At 40.6% G+C, this 24,907-nt stretch overlaps 1 protein-coding gene across 4 annotated transcripts in view; it reads right to left on the bottom strand.

Moving 5' to 3' along the window:
* Nucleotides 1-24,373, bottom strand: part of FAM13C (family with sequence similarity 13 member C) — a gene marked incomplete at its 5' end in the record, with an annotated part of 134,353 nt that extends 109,980 nt beyond the window's left edge. For all 4 annotated transcript variants that reach the window (XM_082854581.1, XM_082854582.1, XM_082854583.1 and 1 more), the window contains 3 exons: nt 14,194-14,389; nt 17,835-17,891; nt 24,312-24,373. In XM_082854581.1, the coding sequence (XP_082710707.1) occupies nt 14,194-14,389; nt 17,835-17,891; nt 24,312-24,373 (315 nt within the window). The remainder of the gene's footprint in view (nt 1-14,193; nt 14,390-17,834; nt 17,892-24,311) is intronic.
* Between the last annotated feature and the right edge of the window lie 534 nt (nt 24,374-24,907).

The raw sequence follows: 24,907 nt of genomic DNA, 5'->3' as shown, positions 1-24,907 counted from the left end.
ACACACACACACACTACATCTTCTTTATCCATTCATGTGTTGATGGACACATAGGTTGCTTCCATGCCTTGGCTATTGTGAATAGTGCTGCTATGAACATTGGGGTGCATGCATCTTTTTTAATTAGAGTTTTTCTCTTTTTTGCATATATGCCCAGGAATGAGATAGCTGGATCATATGATAACTATATTTTTAGTTTTTTAAGGAACCTCCATACTGTTTTCCATAGTGGCTGCACCAATATACATTCCCACCAACAGTGTAGGAGAATTCCCTTTTCTCCAAACACCCTCCAGCATTTATTTATTTGTAGACATTTTGATGATGGCCATTCTGACCGGTGTGAGGTGATACCTCATAGTAGTTTTTTTTTGTTTTTTTTTTTTTGCCGTATGCAGGTCTCTCACTGTTGTGGCCTCTCCCGTTGTGGAGCACAGGTTCCGGACGTGCAGGCTCAGCGGCCATGGCTCACGGGCCCAGCCGCTCCGTGGCATGTGGGATCTTCCCGGACTGGGGCACGAACCCGCGTCCCCTGCATCGGCAGGCAGACTCTCAACCACTGCGCCACCAGGGAAGCCCCCTCATAGTAGTTCTGATATGCATTTCTCTAATAATTAGCGACGTTGAGCATATTTTCGTGTGCCTGTTGGTCAACTGTATGGCCTCTTTGCAGAAATGTCGATTTAGGTCTTCTGCCCATTTTTTGATTGGGTTGTTTGTTTTTTTGATATTGAGTTTCATGAGCTGTTTATATATTTTGGAAATTAATCCCTCATCGGTCGCATCATTTGCAAATATGTTCTCCCAGTCCACAGGTTGTCTTTTCATTTTGTTTATGGTTTCCTTTGTTGTGCAAAAGCTTTTAAGTTTGATTAGGTCCCATTTGTTTATTTTTGCTTTTATTTCTATTGTCTTGGGAGACTGATCTAAGAAATTATTGCTAAGATTTATGTCAGAGAATGTTTTGCCTACATTGTCTTCTAGGAGTTTTATGGTGTCATGCCTTATATTTAAGTCTTTAAGCCAGTTTGAGTTTATTTTTGTATTGATCTATAGTGTGAGGGAGTATTCTAATTTCATTAATTTACATGGGGCTGTCCAGCTTTCCCAACACCACTTGCTGAAAAGACTGCCTTTCCCCCATTGTATATTCTTGCCTCCCTTGTTGAAGATTAATTGACCACAGGTGTGTGGGTTTATTTTTGGGCTCTCTATTCTGTTCCATTGATCCATGTGTCTGTTTTTGTGCCAGTACTGCCCCATTTTGATTGCCGTACCTTTGTGGTACTGTCTGAAGTCTGGGAGGGTTATGCCTCCAGCTTTGTTCTTTTTCCTCAGGACTGCTTTGGCAATTCTGGGTCTTTAATGGTTCCATATAAATTTTAGGATTATTTGTTCTCATTCTGTGAAAAATGTCATAGGTGATTTGATAGGGATCACATTAAACTTGTAGATTGCTATGGGTAATATGGCCATTTTAACAATATTAATTCTTCTAATCCAAGAGCATGGATATTGTTCCATCTTCCCACTTCCTTGAATCACCTTTGATTTTCTTTATGAATGTTTTATAGTTCTCAGCATATAAGTCTTTTACCTCCTTGGTTAGGTTTATTCCTAGATAATTTTTTAATCTGATTTTAAATGGGATTTTGTTTTTACTTTTTCTGATATTTCACTGCTAGTGTAAAGAAATGCAACAGATTTGTGTATATTAATCTTGTATCCTGCTGCCTTGCTGAGTTCATTTATCAGTGCTAATAGTTTTTGTGTGGCATTTTTAGGGTTTTCTATACAGAGTATCATGTCAACTGTATATAAAGATAATTTTACCTCTTCCTTTCCAATTTGGATAATTTTATTTTTCTTGTCTGATTGCTGTGGCTAGAACTTCTAAAACTAGGTTGAATAGAAGTGGTTAGAGTGGGCATCCTTGTCTTATTCCAGAATTCAGTGGGAAGGCTTTCAGGTATTCACCATTTAGTACTATGTTGGTGTTGGTTTGCCATAAATGGCTTTTATTATGTTGAGATATTAAATATCTTAACTTCTTTAAGGAGACTCTTGCCTTGCCTTCCTGGTTCCTGAACTTTTATTGGATCAGCAAATACACCTAAAGCCCCCCTCTTTTACATCATTCACAGTAGGTACAAAACTGGAATCACATTCAGACATACCACACAAAACCTCAGATTCTGCTACTCTACGGATTAAATGAAAGTTGCTCTAAATTAGATTTAATCTGACCCTCTATAAGTAGAATTTCTGATTCTGACTTTGGGGTTGATCAGGAAGGTAAGACTGATCAAAACTTTCAATGGTTCCTATCTGGCCGTTTCTCCCTTGCCCATACTGTCATTCCCAAAATGGTTAGAATCAGACTGAAGATCCACTCTGGGGTCCTGAATACAAACTTTGTGACAAGAGAACCCAGAAATGGCACTAGCTAAACCTTCAGCTTCAAAGAGGGTTGCTTCTAAGTTATAAAAGTTGTGACCATCGGTTCTTCACAGGTACTTTTGGGGAATAATGCTCTCGTAACAGACCAGTTAGAACTGTGTTTTGATGATGGCAAGAAGTCTCAGGCAGGATTTGTAGCATAAGCTCAAGTTCCCCAAATAAATCCAGCTTTATGAATAGAACTACTCTCTACCACAGTGGATGGTAAATGTAGTTAATGGGTCACTTACCCTTTGATCAAAACTCTTATGAAATACATAGTTCTATCAAACTCTTGTATATCTGTTCTGGTCCTGTGGAGCTTTGTGTGATGACATTAGACAGCAACACTCTAATATTATCAGTGATAACTGTGGTTATTATTTAAAACATTGACTTGTCCACAGCCTTACTTCTTTCATTTAAATCTAGCACCATCCAGGCCAGTGGTTTTCAATTAGGGATGCACTGCAGACTTGTCTGTGCAGTTTAATAACAATGCAGATGTCTAAGACCCACACCAGACTTAATGAATTTTTTACTTGATAATCTTGGCATCTTCTTTTAGGATTATTATTCTATATTTCAAGGTTTTTCTCATCTGTAAGAATTATATTCCTCCATTTTTGTAAAACCAGAACTAAATTCTCTGAGTTCTTTAAAAACAGGCTTATTTATTATCCTTTGAAACATTCTAACTTGGAGGGAATGGTTTTATTATCGTGTTTTGCATGTCACATTAATGTATCATTTTTATTATGAAATGTCATTAGACTTTTCACATTTGAAAATTACTAGTAGTAAATTAACCAAAATCACTTTCAGTTTCTGTCATCTACAGATGTTTGTTTTCCTCAGATACTTGCCTGAAGGTTCTACTATCAGCTTCACGCCAGAGTTTGTGTCTTCAACAAAGAATACTCTCAGGAGTCCCATGGTAAAGGCCCAGATATTTTAAATAATTGACAGGTCAAGGAACAGACTCTTGGGTATAGGCATCTGATGACACCAATGGGCTGAGTCAGGACGTGCAGAATTTCAGTCAAGAAGCAGACAACTTCATGCTACTGCTAACCCAAGATCAAGTGGAACAAGAATTAATTACACAGTCCATAGTGAATGGACTGATAAGGGAAATTTTACAGTGGTTATCTGACTGGAATATAGTTGTTTTAATGTTCTCTCTTATGGATCTATAAGAAAGTTCTTTCTCTCTACTTCAATGATTTGCTACCCATACAATTTAGTAGATTCTTGTATTAACGGTTTTTGATGATCTTCCTTATTCTTGATGCTCTGGCATTTCCAGCCTCAGTGACTGGGGAGAGACTGTCTCTCCCAGGACTAACCAATTCTTAGGGATAGCAAACACGACAAATGACTTGCCCCAGAGTGTGCCTTTCATGTGCAAACTAACCAGTCCAGAATCCATACTCTCAACCACCTCCTCTATCTGGTTCATATGCTCCAAGAGGTAATTCTCCTCTACCTTATGACCCAGGGCCAGGTACCAGACCACGAGTGAGAACCCCATACCTCAGAGTCCACTGAAATCATTCAGACCAGCCAATTTTAAACCTGCTTACTCTGCCTTGCCTCACCTTTCCAATAGAAAACACAATAAAGTCTCCACCCATGCTGTCTCCTTGCCCCATCTTCCTCCTGGATCAACCCTGGTGCTTCCCCATGTGGCCCTGCATGACATGGCATGCCTCATTCCTCTTAAGAACTGCAAGTAGAAACCTTTCCAAATGGCAGTCATCTTCTGTTCTGTTGGTCTCATCATACCTGAATGATAACAGAACCTACGTTTAAAAACCACTGTTTATATAAACTGAAATGAAATATTTAAAAATGATATCTGAGTCTCACTGACCCCCAGAGTTCAGAAACTCATACCAAATGTCCTTACTTTCAATGGTGATCGGGTTATTTAAAATATTCAGTAATAATGTCTTCATTTTAACCAGGATATAATTGGAGAAATCTGTTATGTAACTAACATCTTGCCTAGAATGTCATATTGAGAATGATGCTCCTTGGATCAGGTAGAACAGGCCGATTGTGAGGAACTAATGTGGCTTTATTATGGCACCAATGCCTACAAAGGACTCTCAGGATAACCGCCCTACTATCTAGTTCACAGGATCCAACCTTACAGGCGGTAAGGACCATCGCTCCCTGGCAGTCCAGGAACATGAAGTTATTTTGGGGACTTCAAGAGAAGAGGAATTTACCCAAATGCATAAGTACTGCAGGTGAAATAAGGTGGAGAGAATTTCTTGAACTTGATTTGCCTTAGGAGTGCAAATAATAGAGGCATTTAAGGTCCAAGCTGAGATTCCTTATGAAAACCTCCAGAGAGATGTTAACTTTGTAATTATTCAAAACCATATGGCTCTAGATTTTGCAAAGCATATGTAAGAATACCTACATGATAAATGAACACTCTTGCTACACTTAGGTAAATAATAAGGCCAAACCTAATGAGACTAGTCTTACCTTGTGATCAAGGTTAATATCCCTTTGAGATTATTATGACAACAAGGAAGAAGGAGGAAGGAAGGGAGGGAGGAAGAGAATATAAGAAAAAATTATAAAAGACTTTGAAATTTAGTGGATGTTCTGGCTAGCTCATCCATCTGGATAATCTCAGCTTTTGTTTGTCTATGACTAGGCTAATTTACAAGGTTATGCAGATAGCAGTTAGCTTGTAGAAACCAATGACAGTGCAAATAATTTCCCTCCACAGAAATGCAAACTGTGCCCCCAGGAAAGTAGTTATAACCCTACAGATTTACCAAGTTTTGCCAATTTTGTGTGCATCTAAAAATTTATCTCACCATTCCTTGCCAGACTATAAATGTGCGATACTTTGCATTCTTTTTTGAACCGGTTGTAATATCTTACTTGTTCCCTCATTAACTCATGATTTAAATGAAATTTTTCATATGTCTCTACTTCATGTCTGCCTAAGAGTCATGATTATATGCTCTTTTTTCTTTTTTATATATTTTATTTACTTTTTTATACAACAGGTCCTTATTAGTCATCAATTTTATACACATCAGTGTATACATGTCAATGCCAATCACCCAATTCATCACACCACCACCACCACCCCCCGCCGCTTTCTCCCCTTGGTGTCCATATGTTTGTTCTCTACATCTGTGTCTCAAATTCTGCCCTGAAAACCGGTTCATCTGTACCATTTTCTAGGTTCCAGATATATGCGTTAATATACGATATTTGTTTCTCACTTTCTGACTTACTTCAATCTGTATGACTGTCTCTAGATGCATCCATATCTCTACAAATCACCCAATTCTGTTCCTTTTTATGGCTGAGTAATATTCCATTGTATATATGTACCACATCTTCTTTATCCATTTGTCTGTCGATAGGCATTTAGGTTGCTTCCATGACCCAGCTATTGTAAATAGTGCTGCAATGAACATTAGGGTGCATGTGTCTTTTTGAATTATGGTTTTCTCTGGGTATATGCCCAGTAGTGGGATTGCTGGGTCGTATGCTAATTCTATTTTTAGTTTTTTTAAGGAACCTCCATACTGTTCTCAATAGTGGCTATATCAATTAACATTCCCACCAATGGTACAAGAGGGCTCCATTTTCTCCACACACTCTCCAGCATTTGTTGTTTGTAGATTTTCTGATGATGCCCATTCTAACTGGTGTGAGGTGATACCTCACAAAATTACAATATTTTGATTTGCATTTCTCTAATAATTAGTGATGTTGAGCAGCTTTTCATGTGCTTTTTGGCCTACTGTATGTCTTCTTTGGAGAAATGTCTATTTAGGTCTTCTGGCCATTTTTTGATTGGGTTGTTTGTTTTTCTAATATTGAGTTGCATGAGCTATTTATGTATTTTGGAGATTAATCCTTTGCCCGACGATTTGTTTGCAAATATTTTCTCCATTCTGAGGGTTGTCTTTTCGTCTTGTTTATGGTTTCCTTTGCTGTGCAAAAGCTTTGAAGTCTCATTAGGTCCTATTTGTTTATTTTTTGTTTTACTTCCATTACTCTAGGAGGTGGACCAAAAAAGATCTTGCTGTGATTTACGCCAAAGAGTGTTCTTCCTATGTTTTCCTCTAAGAGTTTTATATGGTCTTACATTTAGGTCTCGAATCCATTTTGAGTTTATTTTTGTGTATGGTGTTAAAGAGTGTTCTAATTTCTTTCTTTTCCATGTAGCTGTCCAGTTTTCCCAGCACCACTTATTGACAAAACTGTCTTTTCTCCACTGTATATCCTTGCCTCCTTTGTCATAGATTAGTTGACCGTCAGAGCGTGGGTTTATCTCTGGGCTTTCTACCTTGATCCATTGATCTATATTTCTGGTTTTGTGCCAATACCATATTGTCTTGATTACTGTAGCTTTGTAGTATAGTCTGAAGTCAGGGAGTCTGATTCCTAGGCTCTGTTTTTTTCCCTCAAGACTGCATTGGCTATTTGTGGTCTTTTTTGTCTCCATACAAATTTTAAGATTTTTTGTCCTAGTCCTGTAAAAAATGCCATTGGTAACTTGATAGGGATTGGAATGAATCTGTAGATTGCTTTGGGTAGTATAGTCATTTTCACAATATTGATTTTTCCAATCCAAGAACATGGTGTATCTCTCCATCTGCTGGTATCATCTTTAATTTCTTTCATCAGTGTCTTATGGTTTTCTGCATACAGGTCTTTTGTCTCCTTAGGTAGGTTTATTCCTAGGTATTTTATTCTTTTTGCTGCAATGGTAAATGAGAGTGTTTCCTTAATTTCTCTTTCAGATTTTCCATCATTAGTGTATAGGAATGCAAGAGATTTCTGTGCATTAATTTTGTATCCTGCAACTTTACCAAATTCATTGATTAGCTCTAGTAGTTTTCTGGTGGCATCTTTAGGATTCTCTATGTATAGTATCATGTCATCTGCAAACAGTGACAGTTTTACTTCTTCTTTTCCAATTTGGATTCCTTTTATTTCTTTTTCTTCTCTGATTGCCATGGCTAGGACTTCCAAAATTATGTTGAATAATAGTGGTGAGAATGGACATCCTTGTCTTTTCCTGATCTTAGAGGAAATGCTTTCAGTTTTTCACCATTGAGAATGATGTTTGCTGTGGGTTTGTTGTATATGGCCTTTATGATGTTGAGGTAGGTTCCCTCTATGCACTTTCTGGAGAGTTTTTATCATAAATGGGTGTGGAATTTTGTCAAAAGCTTTTTCTGCATCTACTGAGATGATCATATGGTTTTTACTCCTCAATTTGTTAATATGGTGTATCACATTGATTGATTTGCATATATTGAAGAATCCTTGCATACCTGGGATAAATCCCACTTGATCATGGTGTATGATCCTTTTAATGTGCTGTTGGATTCTGTTTGCTAATATTTTGCTGAGGATTTCTGCCTCTATATTCATCAGTGATATTGGTCTATAATTTTCTTTTTTTGTAGTATCTTTGTCTGGTTTTGGTATCAGGGTGATGGTGGCCTCATAGAATGAGTTTGGGAGTGTTCCTTCCTCTGCAATTTTTTGGAAGAGCTTGAGAAGGATGGGTGTTAGCTCTTCTCTAAATGTCTGACAGAATTCTCCTGTGAAGCCATCTGGTCCTGGACTTTTCTTTGTTGGAAGATTTTTAATCACAGTTTCAATTTCATTACTTGTGATTCGTCTGTTCATATTTTCAATTTCTTCCTGATTCAGTCTCAGAAGGTTATACCTTTCTAAGAATTTGTCCATTTCTTCCAGGTTGCCCATTTTATTGGCATAGAGTTGCTTGTAATAGTCTCTTAGGATGCTTTACATTTCTGCGGTGTCTGTTGTAACTTCTCCTTTTTCATTTCTAATTTTATTGATTTGAGTCCTCTCCCTCTTTTTTCTTGATAAGTCTGGCTAATGGTTTATCAATTTTGTTTATCTTCTCAAAGACAGCTTTTATTGATCTTTGCTGTTGTTTTCTTTGTTTCTATTTCATTTATTTCTGCTCTGATCTTTATGATTTCTTTCCTTCTGCTAACTTTGGGTTTTGTTTGTTCTTCTTTCTCCAGTTCCTTTAGGTGTAGCGTTAGATGGTTTATTTGAGATTTTTCTTGTTTCTTGAGGTCGGCTTGTATAGCTATAAAGTTCCCTCTTAGAACTGCTTTTGCTGCATCCCATAGTTTTTGGATCCTTGTGTTTTCATTGTCATTTGTCTTTAGGTATTTTTTGATTTCCTCTTTGATTTCTTCAGTGATTTCTTGGTTATTTAGTAACGTATTGTTTAGCCTCCATGTGTTTGTGTTTTTTACATTTTTCCCTGTAATTGATTTCTAATCTCATAGCATTGTGGTCAGAAAAGATGCTTGATATGATTTCAATTTTCTTAAAGTTACTGAGGCTTGATTTGTGACCCAAGATGTGATTTATCCTGGAGAATGTTCCATGCACACTTGAGAAGAAAGTGTTATCTGATGTTTTTGGATGGAATTTCCTATAAATATCAATTAAATCTATCTGGTCTTGTGTCATTTAAAGCTTGTGTTTCCTTATTAATTTTCTATTTGGATGAACTGTCCATTGGTGTAAGTGAGGTGTTAAATTTCCCACTATTATTGTGTTACTGTCGATTTCCTCTTTTAGAGCTGTTAGCAGTTGCCTTACGTATTGAGGTGCTCCTATGTTGGGTGCATATATATTTATAGTTGTTATATCTTTTTCTTGGATTGATCCCTTGATCATTATGTAGTGTCCTTCCTTTTCTCTTGTAACATTTTTTTTTTTTTTTTTGCGGTACACGGGCCTCTCCCATTGCGAAGCACAGGCTCCGGACGCGCAGGCTGAGCGGCCATGGCTCATGGGCCCAGCCACTCCGCGGCATGTGGAATCTTCCCGGACCGGGGCATGAACCTGTGTCCCCTGCATCCGCAGGCGCACTGTCAACCACTGCACCACCAGGGAAGCCCAACATTGTTTATTTTAAAGTCTATTTTATCTGAGTATTGCGACACCAGCTTTCTTTTGATTTCCATTTGCATGGAATATCTTTTCCCATCTCCGCACTTTCAGTCTGTATGTGTCCCTAGGTGTGAAGTGGGTCTCTTGTAGACAGCATATATATGGGTCTTGTTTTTGTATCCATTCAGTAAGCCTGTGTCTTTTGGTTGGAGCATTTAATCCATTCACATTCAAGGTAATTATCGGTATGTATGTTCCTATGACCATTTTCTTAATTGTTTTGAGTTTGTTTTTGTAGGTCCTTCTCTTCTCTTGTGTCTCCCACTTAGAGAAGTTCCTTTAGCATTTGTTGTAGAGCTGGTTTGCTGGTGCTGAATGCTCTTACCTGTTGTTTCTCTGTAAAGCTTTTGATTTCTCCATCGAATCTGAATGAGATACTTGCCAGGTAGACTAATCTTGGTTGTAGGTTCTTCCGTTTCATCACTTTAAGTATATCATTGCCAAACCCTTCTGACTTGTAGAGTTTCTGCTAAGAAATCAGCTGTTAACCTTATAGGAGTTCCCTTGTATGTTATTTGTTGTTTTTCCCTTGCTGCTTTCAATAATTTTTCTTTGTCTTTAATTTTTGCCAATTTGATTACTATGTGTCTTGGCGTGTTTCTCCTTGGGTTTATCCTGTATTGGACTCTCTACGCTTCCTGGACTTGGGTGGCTATTTCCTTTCCCATGTTAGGGAAGTTTTTGACTATAATGTCTTCAAATATTTTCTTGGGTCTTTTCTCTCTGTCTTCTTCTGGGACCCCTATAACGCAAATGTTGTTGCGTTTAATGTTGTCCCAGAGGTTTCTTAGGCTGTCTTCATTTCTTTTCATTCTTTTTTCTTTTTTCTGTTCCACAGAAGTGAATTCCACCATTCTGTCTTCCAGGTCACTTATCCATTCTTCTGCCTCAGTTATTCTGCTACTGATTCCTTCTAGTGTAGTTTTCACTTCAGTTATTGTGTTGTTCATCTCTGTTTGTTTGTTCTTTAATTCTTCTAGATCTTTGTTAAACATTTCTTGTATCTTCTCGATCTTTGCCTCCATTATTTTTCCAAGGTCCAAGGTCATCTTCACTATCATTATTCTGAATTTTTCTTCTGGAAGATTGCCCATCTCCATTTCATTTAGTTGTTTTTCTGGGGTTTTATCTTGTTCCTTCATCTGGTACATAGCCCTCTGTCTTTTCATCTTGTCTATCTATCTGTGAATGTGGATTTTGTTCCACAGGCTGCAGGATTATAGTTCTTCTTGCTTCTGCTGTCTACCCTCTGGTAGATGAGGCTATCTAAGAGGCTTGTGCAAGTTTCCTGATGGGAAGCACTGGTGGTGGGAAGAGCCGGCTGTTGCTCTGGTGGGCAGAGCTCAGTAAAGCTTCAATATGCTTGTCTGCTGATGGGTGGGGCTGGGTTCCCTCCCTGTTGGGTGTTTGGTCTGAGGCGACCCAACACTGGAGCGTAACCTGGCTCTTTGGTGGGGCTAATGACGGACTATGGGAGGGCTCATGCCAAGGAGTACTTCCCAGAACTTCTGCCAGCAGTGTCCCTGTCCTCACAGTGAGGCACAGCCACGCCCCCCTCCCCCCGGCAGGAGACCCTCCAAAACTAGCAGGTAGGTCTGGTTCTGTCTCCTATGGGGTCACTGCTTCTTCCCCTGAGTCCCAATGTGCACACTACTTTGTGTGTGCCCTCCAAGAGTGGAGTCTCTGTTTCCCCCAGTCCTGTCAATGTCCTGCAATCAAATCACGCTAGCTTTCAAAGTCTGATTCTCTAGGAATTCCTCCTCCCGTTGCTGGACCCCCAGGTTTCGAAGCCTGACGTGGGGCTCAGAACCTTCACTCCAGTGGGTGGACTTCTGTGGTATGTGTTCTCCAGTTTGTGAGTCACCCATCCAGCAGTTACGGGATTTGATTTTATTGTGATTGTGTCCCTCCTATCATGTCACTGTAGCTTCTCTTTTGTCTTTGGATGTAGGGTATCTTTTTGATGAGTTCCAGTGTCTTCCTGTCGATGACTGTTCAGCAGCTGTGATTCCAGTGTTCTCGAAAGAGGGAGTGAGAGCACGTCCTTCTACTCTGCCATCTTGAACCAATCTCTCTAAATGCTCTTTTGAAATGTGACTTTTTATAACTGAATAAAGATATAATGCTTCCATTTTACGGAAATATATATATGTACCATTTTACAAAAAATTTATATATGTAATTGTATATATAACGTGTGTGTGTGTGTGTGTGTGTGTGTGTGTGTGTGTGTGTGTGTGTATATATAAACAGTTTTGAGTCATTCATTGAATAATACCGAGTGACTGAGTGCCAGAGATCCAAAGGTGGACAAGAAAGACTGACTCACTGACCTCAAGGAACCTAAGTCCTAGCGGAGCTAACATTCACTCAAACAATGTTTGTCTAGCTTATGTGACCAACATCACAAAGCTTTAAGGCAGAGAAGAAAAACATACTTATAAAAGTCTCTCCAAAGTAATCCTTTCTCAATAACTAATTACTGCTTAGCAACACAATATATGACCAAAGGAAAAAAATTCCAGAGTGAAATAAAAGGTTTTGTATAAAAAGGGGTAAGTAAATCACCAGAATCATACTTGGAAGTTCTGGGTACCTCTTGTTAGAAATATTGTGCTTTTATGTAAAAGACATTCCACTCAAGTTCTTCCAAATCTGACTAAAGAGGTTATGTAATCCCTCTGAGCCTTCGTTTTCCCATTTGTACAAAAAGATAATAATAACCATTCCATGGGATTGTCGTAAACATGGTACATACCTGGAGCACAGTAAATGCTTAAATAAGTGTCAGCTGATTTTATTAATAATATTATTTATAGATGCTCAGTTCTTTTTTTGTTTTGTTTTGTTTTGTTTTTTGCAGTACGCGGGCCTCTCACCACTGTGGCCTCTCCCGCCGCAGAGCACAGGCTCCGGACGCACAGGCCCAGCGGCCATGGCTCACAGGCCCAGCTGCTCCGCGGCATGTGGGATCCTCCTGGACCGGGACACGAACCCGTGTCCCCCGCACCGGCAGGCGGACTCCCAACCACTGTGCCACCAGGGAAGCCCTAGATGCTCAGTTCTTGATCAGTACTCAACCACTGTCAATTATATCTCTCCAAAGAAAATGGGAAGAATGAAATCTGTTTCAAATTTCTCCAAAATATGGAAGACCTAAAACGATATTATCGAAGTTCTCTCAGTCATTACAGGGAAACAATCTCATTGTGTACACTGGGATGTTTGGAATGAACTGGAAATTTTACGTGCAGTCTCAGATTCCAATGCTGTATTATCTGCAAAGACTGCACAAGCATCTCACTCTCCTGGAATCTTCCTGTGCATGAGCAACACGTTGGAAATCACATGCCCCATTAGCACCTTACTACAAGTGACGACTGCGTAATTTCTCTGAGGTCAGACTAAACGATGACAAGAAAGAGGGCATTCTAGGAGAGACAGCTGGTCACCCAAAGCCCACAATGTCACAGGTGACCTTTAGTAGGAGATTCAAGGTCAGAGTCTCTCCAGACCCAGTCAGACTCTGCAGGCAGCCCTTTGGGTACCTGTGTCCTCCCCAGCACCAGACTCTCTAATCAAACAAGTGTTGGGTACACTCAGTAATAGGCAGGGTCTCAAGTTAATCATAACTCAAATGATATTTCACACTTAACCTCTCTCTACAATTCAACTCAGTTTCAGAAAATTACAACAGAACTTCATAAATGCTCACGGCATTTCATCTCATTGCAAAATTAACTGACTAAATAAGAGGTCACAATGCCAAAAAAGAAATGAGATAAAAAACACAAGGCAAATAAGAAAACTACAAGGTCAAATAAACTGCCCAGCCAAAGTTGTTTCAGCAGGAAGATCACCTGGTGCCCATTTGCAAAGTTGGACTGGACTTCAAGTTATTAGATAATTAACGTATCACACTGAGAGCCTCCCACATTATTTTTAAAGTTAACAGTTAGGTGCTAACAAAAAAGCAAAGGTCACATTAATGAAGCACCTATGTCCCCAAAACTGTGTAAGGTGCATTACAAGTATCTTAATGCTGGGACCATTAACCTCCTAGTAAGATTAAAATGGATTATATTCGTTTCATCTCTTTTAAAAGCACCATAAATTATTTGAGGGGTATTTAAGAGTTTTAAAAATCACATTCTTTGATACATCCCTCTACGACTAGAAAAGTAAAATAAATAATTGTGTATAAAATGTATTACTTGAATCAAGTTGGAAAGATGCTTCATTCATACACTTAAATACTTATCTACGTCAAAGAACCAGATTCTACACACACGTACAATCATGCACATACACGCTTGAGTGTTTTTCCAAAGCCACTAAACTGAAACCTAAGAAGAATGGCTCTGTATAAACCTGGGACTTCTGATTTGCTGAGAAGAGGCTCCAAGTTTGGGGCCAGAGTTACACACCCTAGATAAGTGAAGCTCATTGGAAATCCTCCTCCACCCTCCCCCAGAAAGGACGCAGCAGCTCCCCTAAATCAATGTCAAAGTCCGGCATTTAAGAGTATCAGTTTGAAAGGGCGCTAAACGAGCAGCCTGCCCAGCGCACTCCTCTATTAACCCACGGGAGGGGCGCACGCACGCGTCCCAGGTCGCAGGTGCGCGATGACAAGTCACGCTAATCTCCGCCTGCAAAATAACGTGCTCAGACCATCACCGTCACCGGAATGGTGCTCTCGCCAGAGGAGCACCCGTCTTGGCCAAGGTCTGAGGAGGTGGGGCCCGCTACCTGACTTTCTCCGTGGCTCCTCCCGTTCTCGGCCTTGAAGATGGACTTGGGCTTCCGGGACTTGAAGTTGCCCATGCTGGGTCGCAGCACGTCCAGCCTCGTGGGCTGCTCTACATGCTGCGGCGGCTCGCGGGACGGCACGGGCTCCTCTAGCGGAGCCCCGGCATCGGGATAATTTTCTTTATCGTCTTCATCTCTAGAACAGGAAAGACCCAATTTAGAAAGCACCCATTTTGTAGAAGGTGGACATGCTGGCAACAGGGAAGACCAGATCATTAGAAGGATGAACTAAGGTATCTACCATGATTATTTTTGTAATCTGGTCAGTTAATAAACAGTGACTGCTTTCAAATTGAAAACAAAAACAAGAAGAGTCTAAGAATCCGTCCTGGGAAAGAGAGGCTGGTGACACTCACTGCTGCTCATTTACACGGTACCTAGCAAACATTTTAGTGTAGGCTGCTTCAGAAGAACTGAATGTCACTTTTTAGATCACACCACATTCCCTTCCCATCTTTGCTAGTGGATACATACTTTCTGTAGCTGTAGCTTTGCACATACTATCATACTTGTTTTTCATTTTTCACTTCAAGATAGTTTCACATATGTCATGTTTTTCTCTCACCAATAATAATGTGAGATATTCCAGTTAGTTATTGTCATTCCTACATTATAGATTAACACTCTAAACCCCAGAGATTAAATAAAGGGCTAATTCACCCAGACCTGGAGTGGTCAGGTGGGTCCCCAGTCTCTCATGCATGTGTCCTTGGTTCAAGGCATGATGCTTCCTCCTCACTGGCAAGTCTCTAACCATCTCCTTACAACTTGCAGACTCATTTAAAAGTGTAACTGGGGTCTATTTTAATAGAATACATACTACCTCAATAGAGTTAAGACAAGAGCCAAGTTTTACCCAGCCAAGCCATCTATCTGAACAACCCTCTCAACGCAAAGCCAAAGATCCCAGTATCTGGGTCCTGAGGGTGTGAACGGCTGGAGAAGACTGACCTGGCTGGCGTTACCTCCACACACTCAGCGCTGGGAGGGCAGTGTTCATTTTCACGCATCAATCAAATTCAACACAGCATTGCCCTGCCCCTTCAATTGCCTCAAAAATAGTGACATAATAACACTCTTATTTGAAGTCATTTGTCCCTCTTAAATCTAGATGCATTTTATTTTCTTATTTTGCTAAGAATCCAGCAACTACCATAGCCAGATGGAGCATTCCCTTTATACGATCAATATGATTGTCCTTAACCCATTAGCAATCATTCACTACTAGATCATGCAATTCTGTAGGACTGGCCACTTCCCCCAGGTGGTGTTTTTCCCTCCTGTGCCCTGACCAGCAGTACCCATAAAAGAGATTTTGGCAAGGTCAGCTAGCAAGCAATTCCTCATGGCTCAAGGATACATAAAGCCAAGAGACAAGAACAGCAAAAGAAAGATTTCTATGTCGACTGCTCAGGATGCCTTTTTACAAATAGAAGATTAAACTCACTAAGCTGATATCAGGAAGATGAGCTCCAGTTAGTCTCTGGGATAAGAGCAGAGAAAACATTGGGCCAGGATGTCTGGAACATGGCCGGGGTGCATGTCGTTGGACAAGATGTGGAAATAAAATGATGTGAAAGAGTTAAACTTAAGCCTCAGGACAAACTTAGTATCTGGTAAAGGAAAACCCAACGGGTGAAATAATTCTTCATGATAGTAACTGAAAACACAAACAACAAAACAATGTCAGTGACACTGGTTAATATTCTCCCTTAAGATCTGTAATTAAAAAAAAATTGTTATGTCACTAATGGGTTTGGAAACCAATATCACACCATGAGTTGGAACTACACTAGTTCATTTGAAATGCACGTCTCTCACTAGTGACAACTACTACTCATCCATACACCCTATGCTCCTGGGTGAGCAACGGAAGAAGCAACAGCGACCTCTACCATAACCTAAGTGCTCCTCATTCGAGGAGGATTCTAGCACACTCAAGAATAAAAATGACTTTTCAAATCTAAAACAACGCTTTTGATAGACTCCTTCCTAAAATAATACCTGAATTTTGTTTTACATATCATATTTTCAAGGTGCCCAAAAGCTATAAATGTCATCCTTGACTTGAAAAACGGGGCAAAAAGCATCTTTCTCTCATTACACAAATATAAAACCTAAACAGAAAAGTCATCTTTAGAAATACATTTCCAACCTATTACTGGTTCCTCAGAATCCCCAAAACAGAATATAGGTGACGTAATTTATGTCACCGCTTACTGGAATCAGTCATAACTGAGAACGAGCACGGTGTTCTGAAAAGAACAAGAGTCCAAAATATCCTCCTACTTGTTAGAAATGCAGCCGGAGCCACACCACCTCACCTCTGTGACCCTCATCCAGAAGATGCTGGCATCTCTACGTGACAAAGGCAGTACGGTCTCTGTGAAATGCCTACCAAAGAAAGTTGGCTCAAGACCACAAGCCAATAAATGGGGGCTACTCTCACTTGGGGCCTTGGGCGAGTGGTTATTTGCAAAGAAAAAACTGAAGGTTATTTTTAGTCTTCCCAATACCTCCAGGATAAATTCCAAACTCCTTAGCAGGGTATATAAACCCTTTGTAATCAGGTCTTTGTTTATCTCTGGAACTTTATTTCTTACCACTCCTGGCACCTCAGCTCTCAGGGTTCCTGCCATCCTGAACTGCTTGCTATACCTTCAAGTTGAATTATTTTCTCTGCCCTCTGTTGGCTTACCAGTAAGTTGCTCCCTCTGCTTGGTTTTTCGGCCTTATATTCCACCAAAAAGAGAGTCATGTGACATGTGGAGTTTTCTTCAGGAATCCATCCCAGAAACCTCACTGGGCTATTTGGTCATCCTAAGTGAATCCTCTGTTTCCCGCTAGTAAAACAGCACTTAATGCACTGTAGCATCATCATCTATATTCTGGCCTATCTCCTCCAGTGAACTGAATTCCTGGGAGCAGGGATTGGTTTGAATTTCTCCATCCCGTATCTCCACTGGTTTCTGGCACACTAAAATGTATGAAACAAAGGCCTTCAACAAATGTCTGTTATCCAACAAGTGTCACACAGACCAGTGTCCAAATGCTGCCTCATAGCGGCTGTGTTACCTTGGATGAGCTATAATCCCTCTGAGCCTCAGTTTCTCCATCTAGGATGAGGAGGGAAACATCAGCTTCCTTTCAGTTGTTTAGATTAAATAATAAAATGCATGTGAAAGTGCTTGAGTGAAGCAAATGTAGAAGAAATGGTTAACGTGAAGGTTCTGCCATCATATCATGAACCCGGTGATGACCAAGATCCAGACACTCAATGCCACGTTTGGTGAATAAATCTAGAAGTTCCTCCTTAAGGTCTATGATGGGAACAGATGTGCTAATCAATGTTGAATTCAATAGGCATTTACTGAGCATTCTCCATAGAAAAGGTACCGTCCTGAGTGCTAAGGGGAGTATACAAAAGTGGACAAGACAAAACTTCCTTCAACAGCTGATAATCTATTAGAAGAAACAGAACATGAGAACGAAGTATTAGAATTCAAAGAAGAGACTTAAGATACCAGACCCAGATGGTTTCTGTCCTTCATAATTAAGAACCAAGCAATGGTGAGTCCTACCTGAGACTAGAGCAGTCAGTCTGATCTTCATGCAGAGAGACCGTGTCTTCGTCACACCTGGAGAGAGGAGATAAAACCACATCAGATCCAACTGTCTGCTGCAGCAGAAGCAGCAACAGTCTAAAATTATCTGACGATTAGCACAGGAAACTAAAAAATGGAACAATCTTTACCACTCTCACTCAAGCCAGCGTCAATTCCCCGACGTCTACCAGGTAATGATACCAATGTTGTCATATCACGTGAGCTTAAACGCTTAGAACCAGAGGTAACACTCCTTTTTCGTCCACTACTCTGCATCACCTAAGCAAACAAGATCTTAGCAAGAACCTAAGTGTTCACAGCACTTGAGGGAACATCTGACACCAACACTGGTGGATTGCTGTCGGCTCAAAAGAGACTCCGCTACATGCCTCTTGGCATTTCTTCTGCCTCAAGGCAGTCCCAAACCACACCAGCTGCCCTTTGGCTCACTCCATTGGCCTCCAGACTTTCTTGACATCCTTCCTTTTCACAAAATTTCTGAAATAACCTCGTGAAAAATTCTTGGCTCTTCCATATTCAAAACTCTCCAGTGTTCCACGCTGCCTAAGTGCCTCTGGAGGAGGACCATTCTCTCACTCTAGTGTATGAGGGAGCCTTCGTTCCTATTCTCAGCCCTTCCCACTCCGCCTCACCCCACACCACTCCAGCCTGGAATGCTTTTTTCCATCTTCAACTCCTACTCAGCCTTCACTGCTCCAGCCTCACAAGCTCTGTGAACTTTCCTCGCCACGTTCACCCACGTACCATGTTCCCATTTTAACCTTAGTACAGAATGGTTTACTCTTCATTCTGAGGTTTTAGTAACCAACTAGATCTTGCCTGGCACTGTTATGTAATTCCTTTGTACCTCTGAGATCTTTTAAATTAGTTGTTAATTCCATGAAAAGAAATAACCATCATTTCTTTTTCTAGATACACTGCCACAGTGCCTACAATGTTACCCCAGAGTAGACACTCAATAAATGCTTGAATCAAATCATTAACTCGGGCCCCTCAGCAAGTCTGTTCCCTGGAATAATTGAACAAGCATTTATTGAGCACTCGCTACCTTCCAAGTACTGCCTTAGGCATTGGAGCTGTGCTTCTCAAACTTTTTGGGATTCACGATTGACCAGTTGGTTTTCTATTTCCAATTCACTGTGGAGAGATAATTTGGTAAAAAGGTCGCAGGAATATCAAATTCCTATAAAAGTTATTAAAGGCATTCTCCCTATTTCTGTACTGTTCTTGTCTCAGACAAGTTACAATGTGAACAACACTTTGAGTAGCACTACTGCTAAAGAACAGAAAGTTGAGAAAGACCTAGCCCCTGCTCTGACAGAGTCCCAATGTAATGAGTAGACATAAATAAATAAATATCTACATACATAGATATAACCATAATACAGTATTTATACTACATGAAATCTTTTAGAAATTTAAAATATTCCTTACCAGCAGTGGTGTATAATTTACCCACAAAACAAACTGATGAAAGCTTCAGTCCTCTTCCCTTACTATCCCTTTTAAATTATGGTTTTGTAATGAATTAAACAAAGGCTCTAACCTAACAGACTCTAACCCTCTTTACCCTGGCAGCTGGGGAAAAAAAATGCATCGACTTAACAAAATGCTCTCCTTAACAAAATGAACCCAATTTCCTTGCTTTCCCATTTTTTTTTTTTTGACTCTCAATAATCCACTTTGTCCATCTCATGGAAAACAACAATTAAATTCCTAAACGTTGTCTTGTTCTCCTCCATTAGAGGCATTTACTGTAATAGATCGTCGGAGCTGTATAATGAATAAAAATGTTTCCCAATAAAAACAACCTAGCTAAGTAGAAAAGCCAATGAAGAACAGAAATCTAGAATTGTTGCTTCCAAAGAACTAGGGTTCAAACAGAGTTTCAACCTTAGAGCTCAACAATACCTATTGTTTGGGAATTTGGCAAGAACTATTTTTTCTCCCCATCATTTGATTTATTAATTTTTCTTCCCAAAGTACAATTAGTTAAAAATAAGAAATCGGCACCAGAACATACAAAGTTGCAGATGCCTTCTGAAATCTGAAGCCAGACCTAATTAGCTGATCCGATTTTAAGGACTACTGAGCAACTCCAGTCATCACTCAAGAAAACACAATTCCTAGACTGCAGACATAGCGATGAAACAGATCTCCTTATGGCTTCCGTGGCACACATATGCAAGCTCTTTTAGTTCAATTTCCATTTGCTTTGATGAAGACCATCAAGCTCTACTCAATTAACATCTTTCTGATTGTTCTACTGATTCCTCGCCCAGGAGCCTCCCACAAATGCACAATACTGGCCCAATTATAAAACTGGATTCCACACTGGGAACCCATATCCAAATATTCCTACTCCTGGAAAAAAAATCAACTCAGATCAAGTGTCCAACTGGTCTTGGGCATGAGATTCTCTTCCTACATGTTATTCCAATAAAAGAATTTAAAGACCAACCCTTTAATGATGTTCTTTGTAAATTATCAAAACCAGGCATCTTCTAGTACAAACTTTTTCAAACTATAAATTGTGACCTATTAGGAGGTCCTGAAATTAGAGAGCAGCTACCAGCATTTTGTTGTTACTATTGGTAGAGAAACAGAATAGAAAATATCAGTACAGTGAGGGTTAAGTGTTATTTCACGAAACTTGTTTAAATAAACCATATCTATACATTTGTGCTGGACTGCGACATAAAATGTGTTTATTGTTGTTCACAGTAAAAAATGTGAAGACACCTCTATTAACTGACTTCCTTTGAGGTTCTCATCAACTAGATTCTAAGTTCCCAGAGTTCTTAATTTGTTGTTGCCCAGACAATACATGGATAATTTGTCCTTGCCATCATTTCTTTGTGAAATGCTCAGGGTCGTAACTCTTCTATTTGGACTTTTGCTTCCTCTATCAACCACAAACAAGAAAAAGTTAGATGGTACTTTATAGTTCACCTTCTCTTTCATATGATCTCAATTAAGCCTGACAATGGTGTGAGGTAGGAATTACCTTCACACAGGGGCTGAGGAATTTCCCAGGATTCCGAGGCGTAAAGCAGTGATGCCTCTGTCACTTCTGCTCCACCACACTAAGCCCGCTGAACAGTCTCTTCAGTCTACGTTCCCAGGGGTTCACAAGAGAGAGAAAGACTTGTTTCTTAGGATAATGGTGGAGTAAGAAGTACCCATGAGAGGTTCTCTTTTTTGTCTTGAGGTAAATAAGAAGAGAAATCTCAGTCTGGTGAGTAGATAAAATGTAGTTGTACCCGGAAGGGGAATTCTATTCCCTGCAGTACCATGTCCCTTGAAGGCAAAGTTGCAGGGGTATAGCCTGCAATCCTGTGGGATTTCTCAAAGTGTGTCTGATTAAAATACAGGTTCCACTATATGCAATATCCTGGGATAAACCATAATGGAAAAGAATATAAAAAAGAATGTGTGTGTGTGTGTGTGTGTGTGTGTGTGTATATAACTGAATCACTTTGCTGTACAGCAGAAATTAACACAACACTGTAAATCAACTGTACTTCAATTTTTAAAAATAAATTAATTTAAAAAATGGAAAAAAAATAGCAAGTTCCAGCCTCATCCCCACCCGCAGCCCCACTAGATCAACTCTCTGGGGGTGGAGCCCAGGCATGCAAGTTTTTCTGCCCTCTCCCCACATAACTAGTATGCTTCTGAACAGTTCAACACTGACCTAAAGGTTTAAAAACCCAGACCAGCAAGTGGGCTGACTCCAACATAATCACCCGCTTCTAGGTTCCCACTTGGGAAAAAGCCTGGGAAGCTGGATTTTTCACAAGCCCCCATTCCCTTCCCCAGTTGATACTGATAATCAGCTGGTTTTGAGAATTACTGTGGTTTTGAGAATTACTGCTTTGCATGGTAACTAATTTGTTGCAGAATTCATTGCTGGGCAGGCTTCATTTCAAATAACAGGTTAGCCAGGGCAACAGAGGAAATGACCATGGAAAAATAACAGATGAAAGGGCGCTGCAGATACAGAAGAGAAGGCCAAGGCCAAGGCCATTCTGATCTCAGAAGAATTTGGGTAGCAAAAGAAATTGAACTGGTCCAGAGCTGCACAGACAGGACCAGGCATGGGAGAAACTGAGAAAAGCATAAAATACATCCCTGAGTCCCTCCCAATTCCCCTTCACCTTGACTCTTATAAGACCCCCAGCTGGCAAAGCAGAACCCTCTTAGGTTAGACTAGCTGCTAACATAATTTATATTAAAGTATTAATGACAATTTGAATCCACCTCCCGGGGGCACAGACTTTTTAATTTCCATTTTAATAAGGGTCGCCACCAGAGTTCTTCATCCAAAAACAAAATCATCTCTAGGTAGAATTTCAGGCACTAAAAAAGATAAGTACATGTGGGTAGGAGGAAGTAGGAGTGAGGTGGGGATAGGAGAAAGGGGACATCTTCTCGTATCTAAAACATGTAAGAGAGGCAAGCGCCTCCTCTGTGCATGCCGAGACCAGACGTGAACATTTACTGATTACATGCTACTTCTTTGTCTCAATGTAGTGCATCCTGGTCCTGCTGACTTTAGGGTCATGCCCAGAGAACCACGGAAAACGGTTCATATTACTGAGGGGAGGAGAAAATACTATATTAGAGGATGACTAGCTTTAAATGACCCTCGTCTGTACTGTTACACCTATGAAGATTTGGTATGCTTCAAATGTTCTCCTCAGGTTTTTAGATTAGCCAGATGGCATTCCCATTGTCACTCAGTGCCTTTTAAAATAAATCACTGTCACTTCTGTGAAAACAACAACAGGACCTTATGCAATCAGAACTCCTTGGGGAGTGTCCAAAGACAAGGTACCAGACTTTCCCCAGCATTTAACTATAAAGCCATTTTTTAAAAAACTGTCCATGTGAAATCTAGAATTAAGTGACTCCATTTTGAAGCTGCGATGCCTATGGCTGACTCTGGGGATTCAGCCACACAGGGGTCCTGAGAATCAGGCCCAGAAAGCATCTGGTGCTGTAAGCACAGCACAAGGAGGAAAGCAATACCTGTGCACCTGAACCAGGGAGTCACAGCCTCATCTTTGGCCTGCATGTTTTGGCCTGCATCTCTCCCCACTCTTAGGCTTTTAGAAAAGCAAAGCTGTAGCACCATTACCAAGCAATCTCATTAAGGGGACACAGCAGGTCCCAATGAGTATTCTACATTGGATCTTCTAAAATCAACCCTAGGCCTTTTTTTTTAAAAAAAAAAGTAACTAAACTTAAGTGAGCCCAAAGCTCAACACTGAGAGCGCAGCATATCCAAACAGAGAAACAAAGGAATGTGAAAAACAAGAGGGCCCGGGAAGCCCTGCAGCCCTCCATGACCAAGTCATCGTGACAGTGACTTGAAACTCACATAATTTATTTGCCTTTTAGGGAACTTTAGCAAATAACTCCCAAGTTACCGGGACTTCTGTATCAAACTTTTTTTGATGCAGCATTTTTAAATGTAGTTGAGTATACAACCTTACACCCCCTTTTTCCTGAAAAAATGTTTAGAGTGACTTCTATCATAAGGTCCCGGAAGTAAACATAATGAGTTAGCCTAGAGAAAGACTACTAAATAAAGTATAGACATTTCATACATATATGGATATATGTAAATTATATATCAGTGACATATAGTATTAGCATAATATACTACCTGTTAATTTTTAACATATACATATAACATAGTATTAGAAAAACATATTAAGGAAGGGATGACAAGAATTAAAACCACAAACTATAAATATCTAATAAAAAAATACCATGCATGCTGGCCTTGAGTAAAATATTCACTCCTTCATTCCATGTTTGAACGGTGTTAGTCGTCCCAATCGAAAGCTTTAACCATGAAACTAGATAACGCATTCCTCCTATAGCCAGATCTCTGAGGGCAGAAGACAAAATTGACAAAGGGCATGCAAGAAAAGTTTACTCTACTGTGTCTTAAAAGTCTGTACACAGCAGAGGGTGAGACTAAGTTTAGCCTATTTATCACATGCTGGAATCCAACTCATTTCACATCCATCTCCTATTTGCCGTAAATGTACACAGCATGCTCCATGAAAACAGACACCAGCGTTGGCAAAATACAACAAAGCTTTCCTACTGACATGTCAGAGAGATTTATTTTTTTAAAAAATCTGAACTCCAAGAACACGTATTTTGGAGCACTGAGCTCCCGCAGGCCATCAGTTTGTTTTAATCACTCTCCCGTAGTTGCTAAAAGACTGATTTCAACCTGTAAAGATTTCTGGGCCCCATCAGTCCCCACATCTCGCGGTCTTCACAACCCCAGATTACAGGAGACAATGCATCTAGTACCCAGAGCGGCTGGAAACGGTAGAGGATACCTTTCCGATAGTTGCTTCCTGAGAAAGGCATGCAAATCTTATTTTAGTGACAAAAAGCACTTACTCTGTTACAGCGGTGCTGCTGAAGGAATTATCCTGAAGGCTGAAACAGAAACAAGAAAACATCAGCCAAGTCCGGCCGGGGAGCCGTCTCCCTGATTGCTCTCCGGGAGTTAGAGCACATACACAAACATGGCATTGCAAGGCAAGTCTCAGGGCTCCCCGGCACACTCGCTCTACCTTGGGCTGCTGTCTGCACATGCTCGTAACGACACCCCCAGCAGGGGCCCGGCCGCACGGGCGAACCACAAAGCCCGGCAGCCCGCGAGGCTGCGGGGACAGAGCTGGGCGGGGCGCGGCGGCGGGGCCGGGACCCCGGGACCCCGGGACCCCCTCGAGGAGCACCTGGAGCGTGACCGCACAACCCCAATCTCGCCAGCCGGGCGCCGAGTTTAATCCGGGCCTCCCGGTACCCGCCACCCCCGGGAAAGCCTGACTGTTTCTGCCTAGGTGCTGAAATCCGCGGGCGACTTGCTTTCTTCCAGACGTCTCCTACCAGTTTTACAGAGCTACCTCCCTTTAGGGATGGAGGCTCGCAGAGATTCAGAAACCGTTCAGAAAAAGCTGGAAGGGAACAAGAAGGGGGAGGGAAACATAGCT

This window comes from Leucopleurus acutus (genome assembly GCF_964270905.1).
Source record: "Leucopleurus acutus genome assembly, chromosome: 14".
Taxonomy (NCBI): domain Eukaryota; kingdom Metazoa; phylum Chordata; class Mammalia; order Artiodactyla; family Delphinidae; genus Leucopleurus; species Leucopleurus acutus.
The sequence above is the reverse complement of the archived record's forward strand: the minus strand, read 5'-3'. Positions and strand labels throughout refer to the sequence as shown.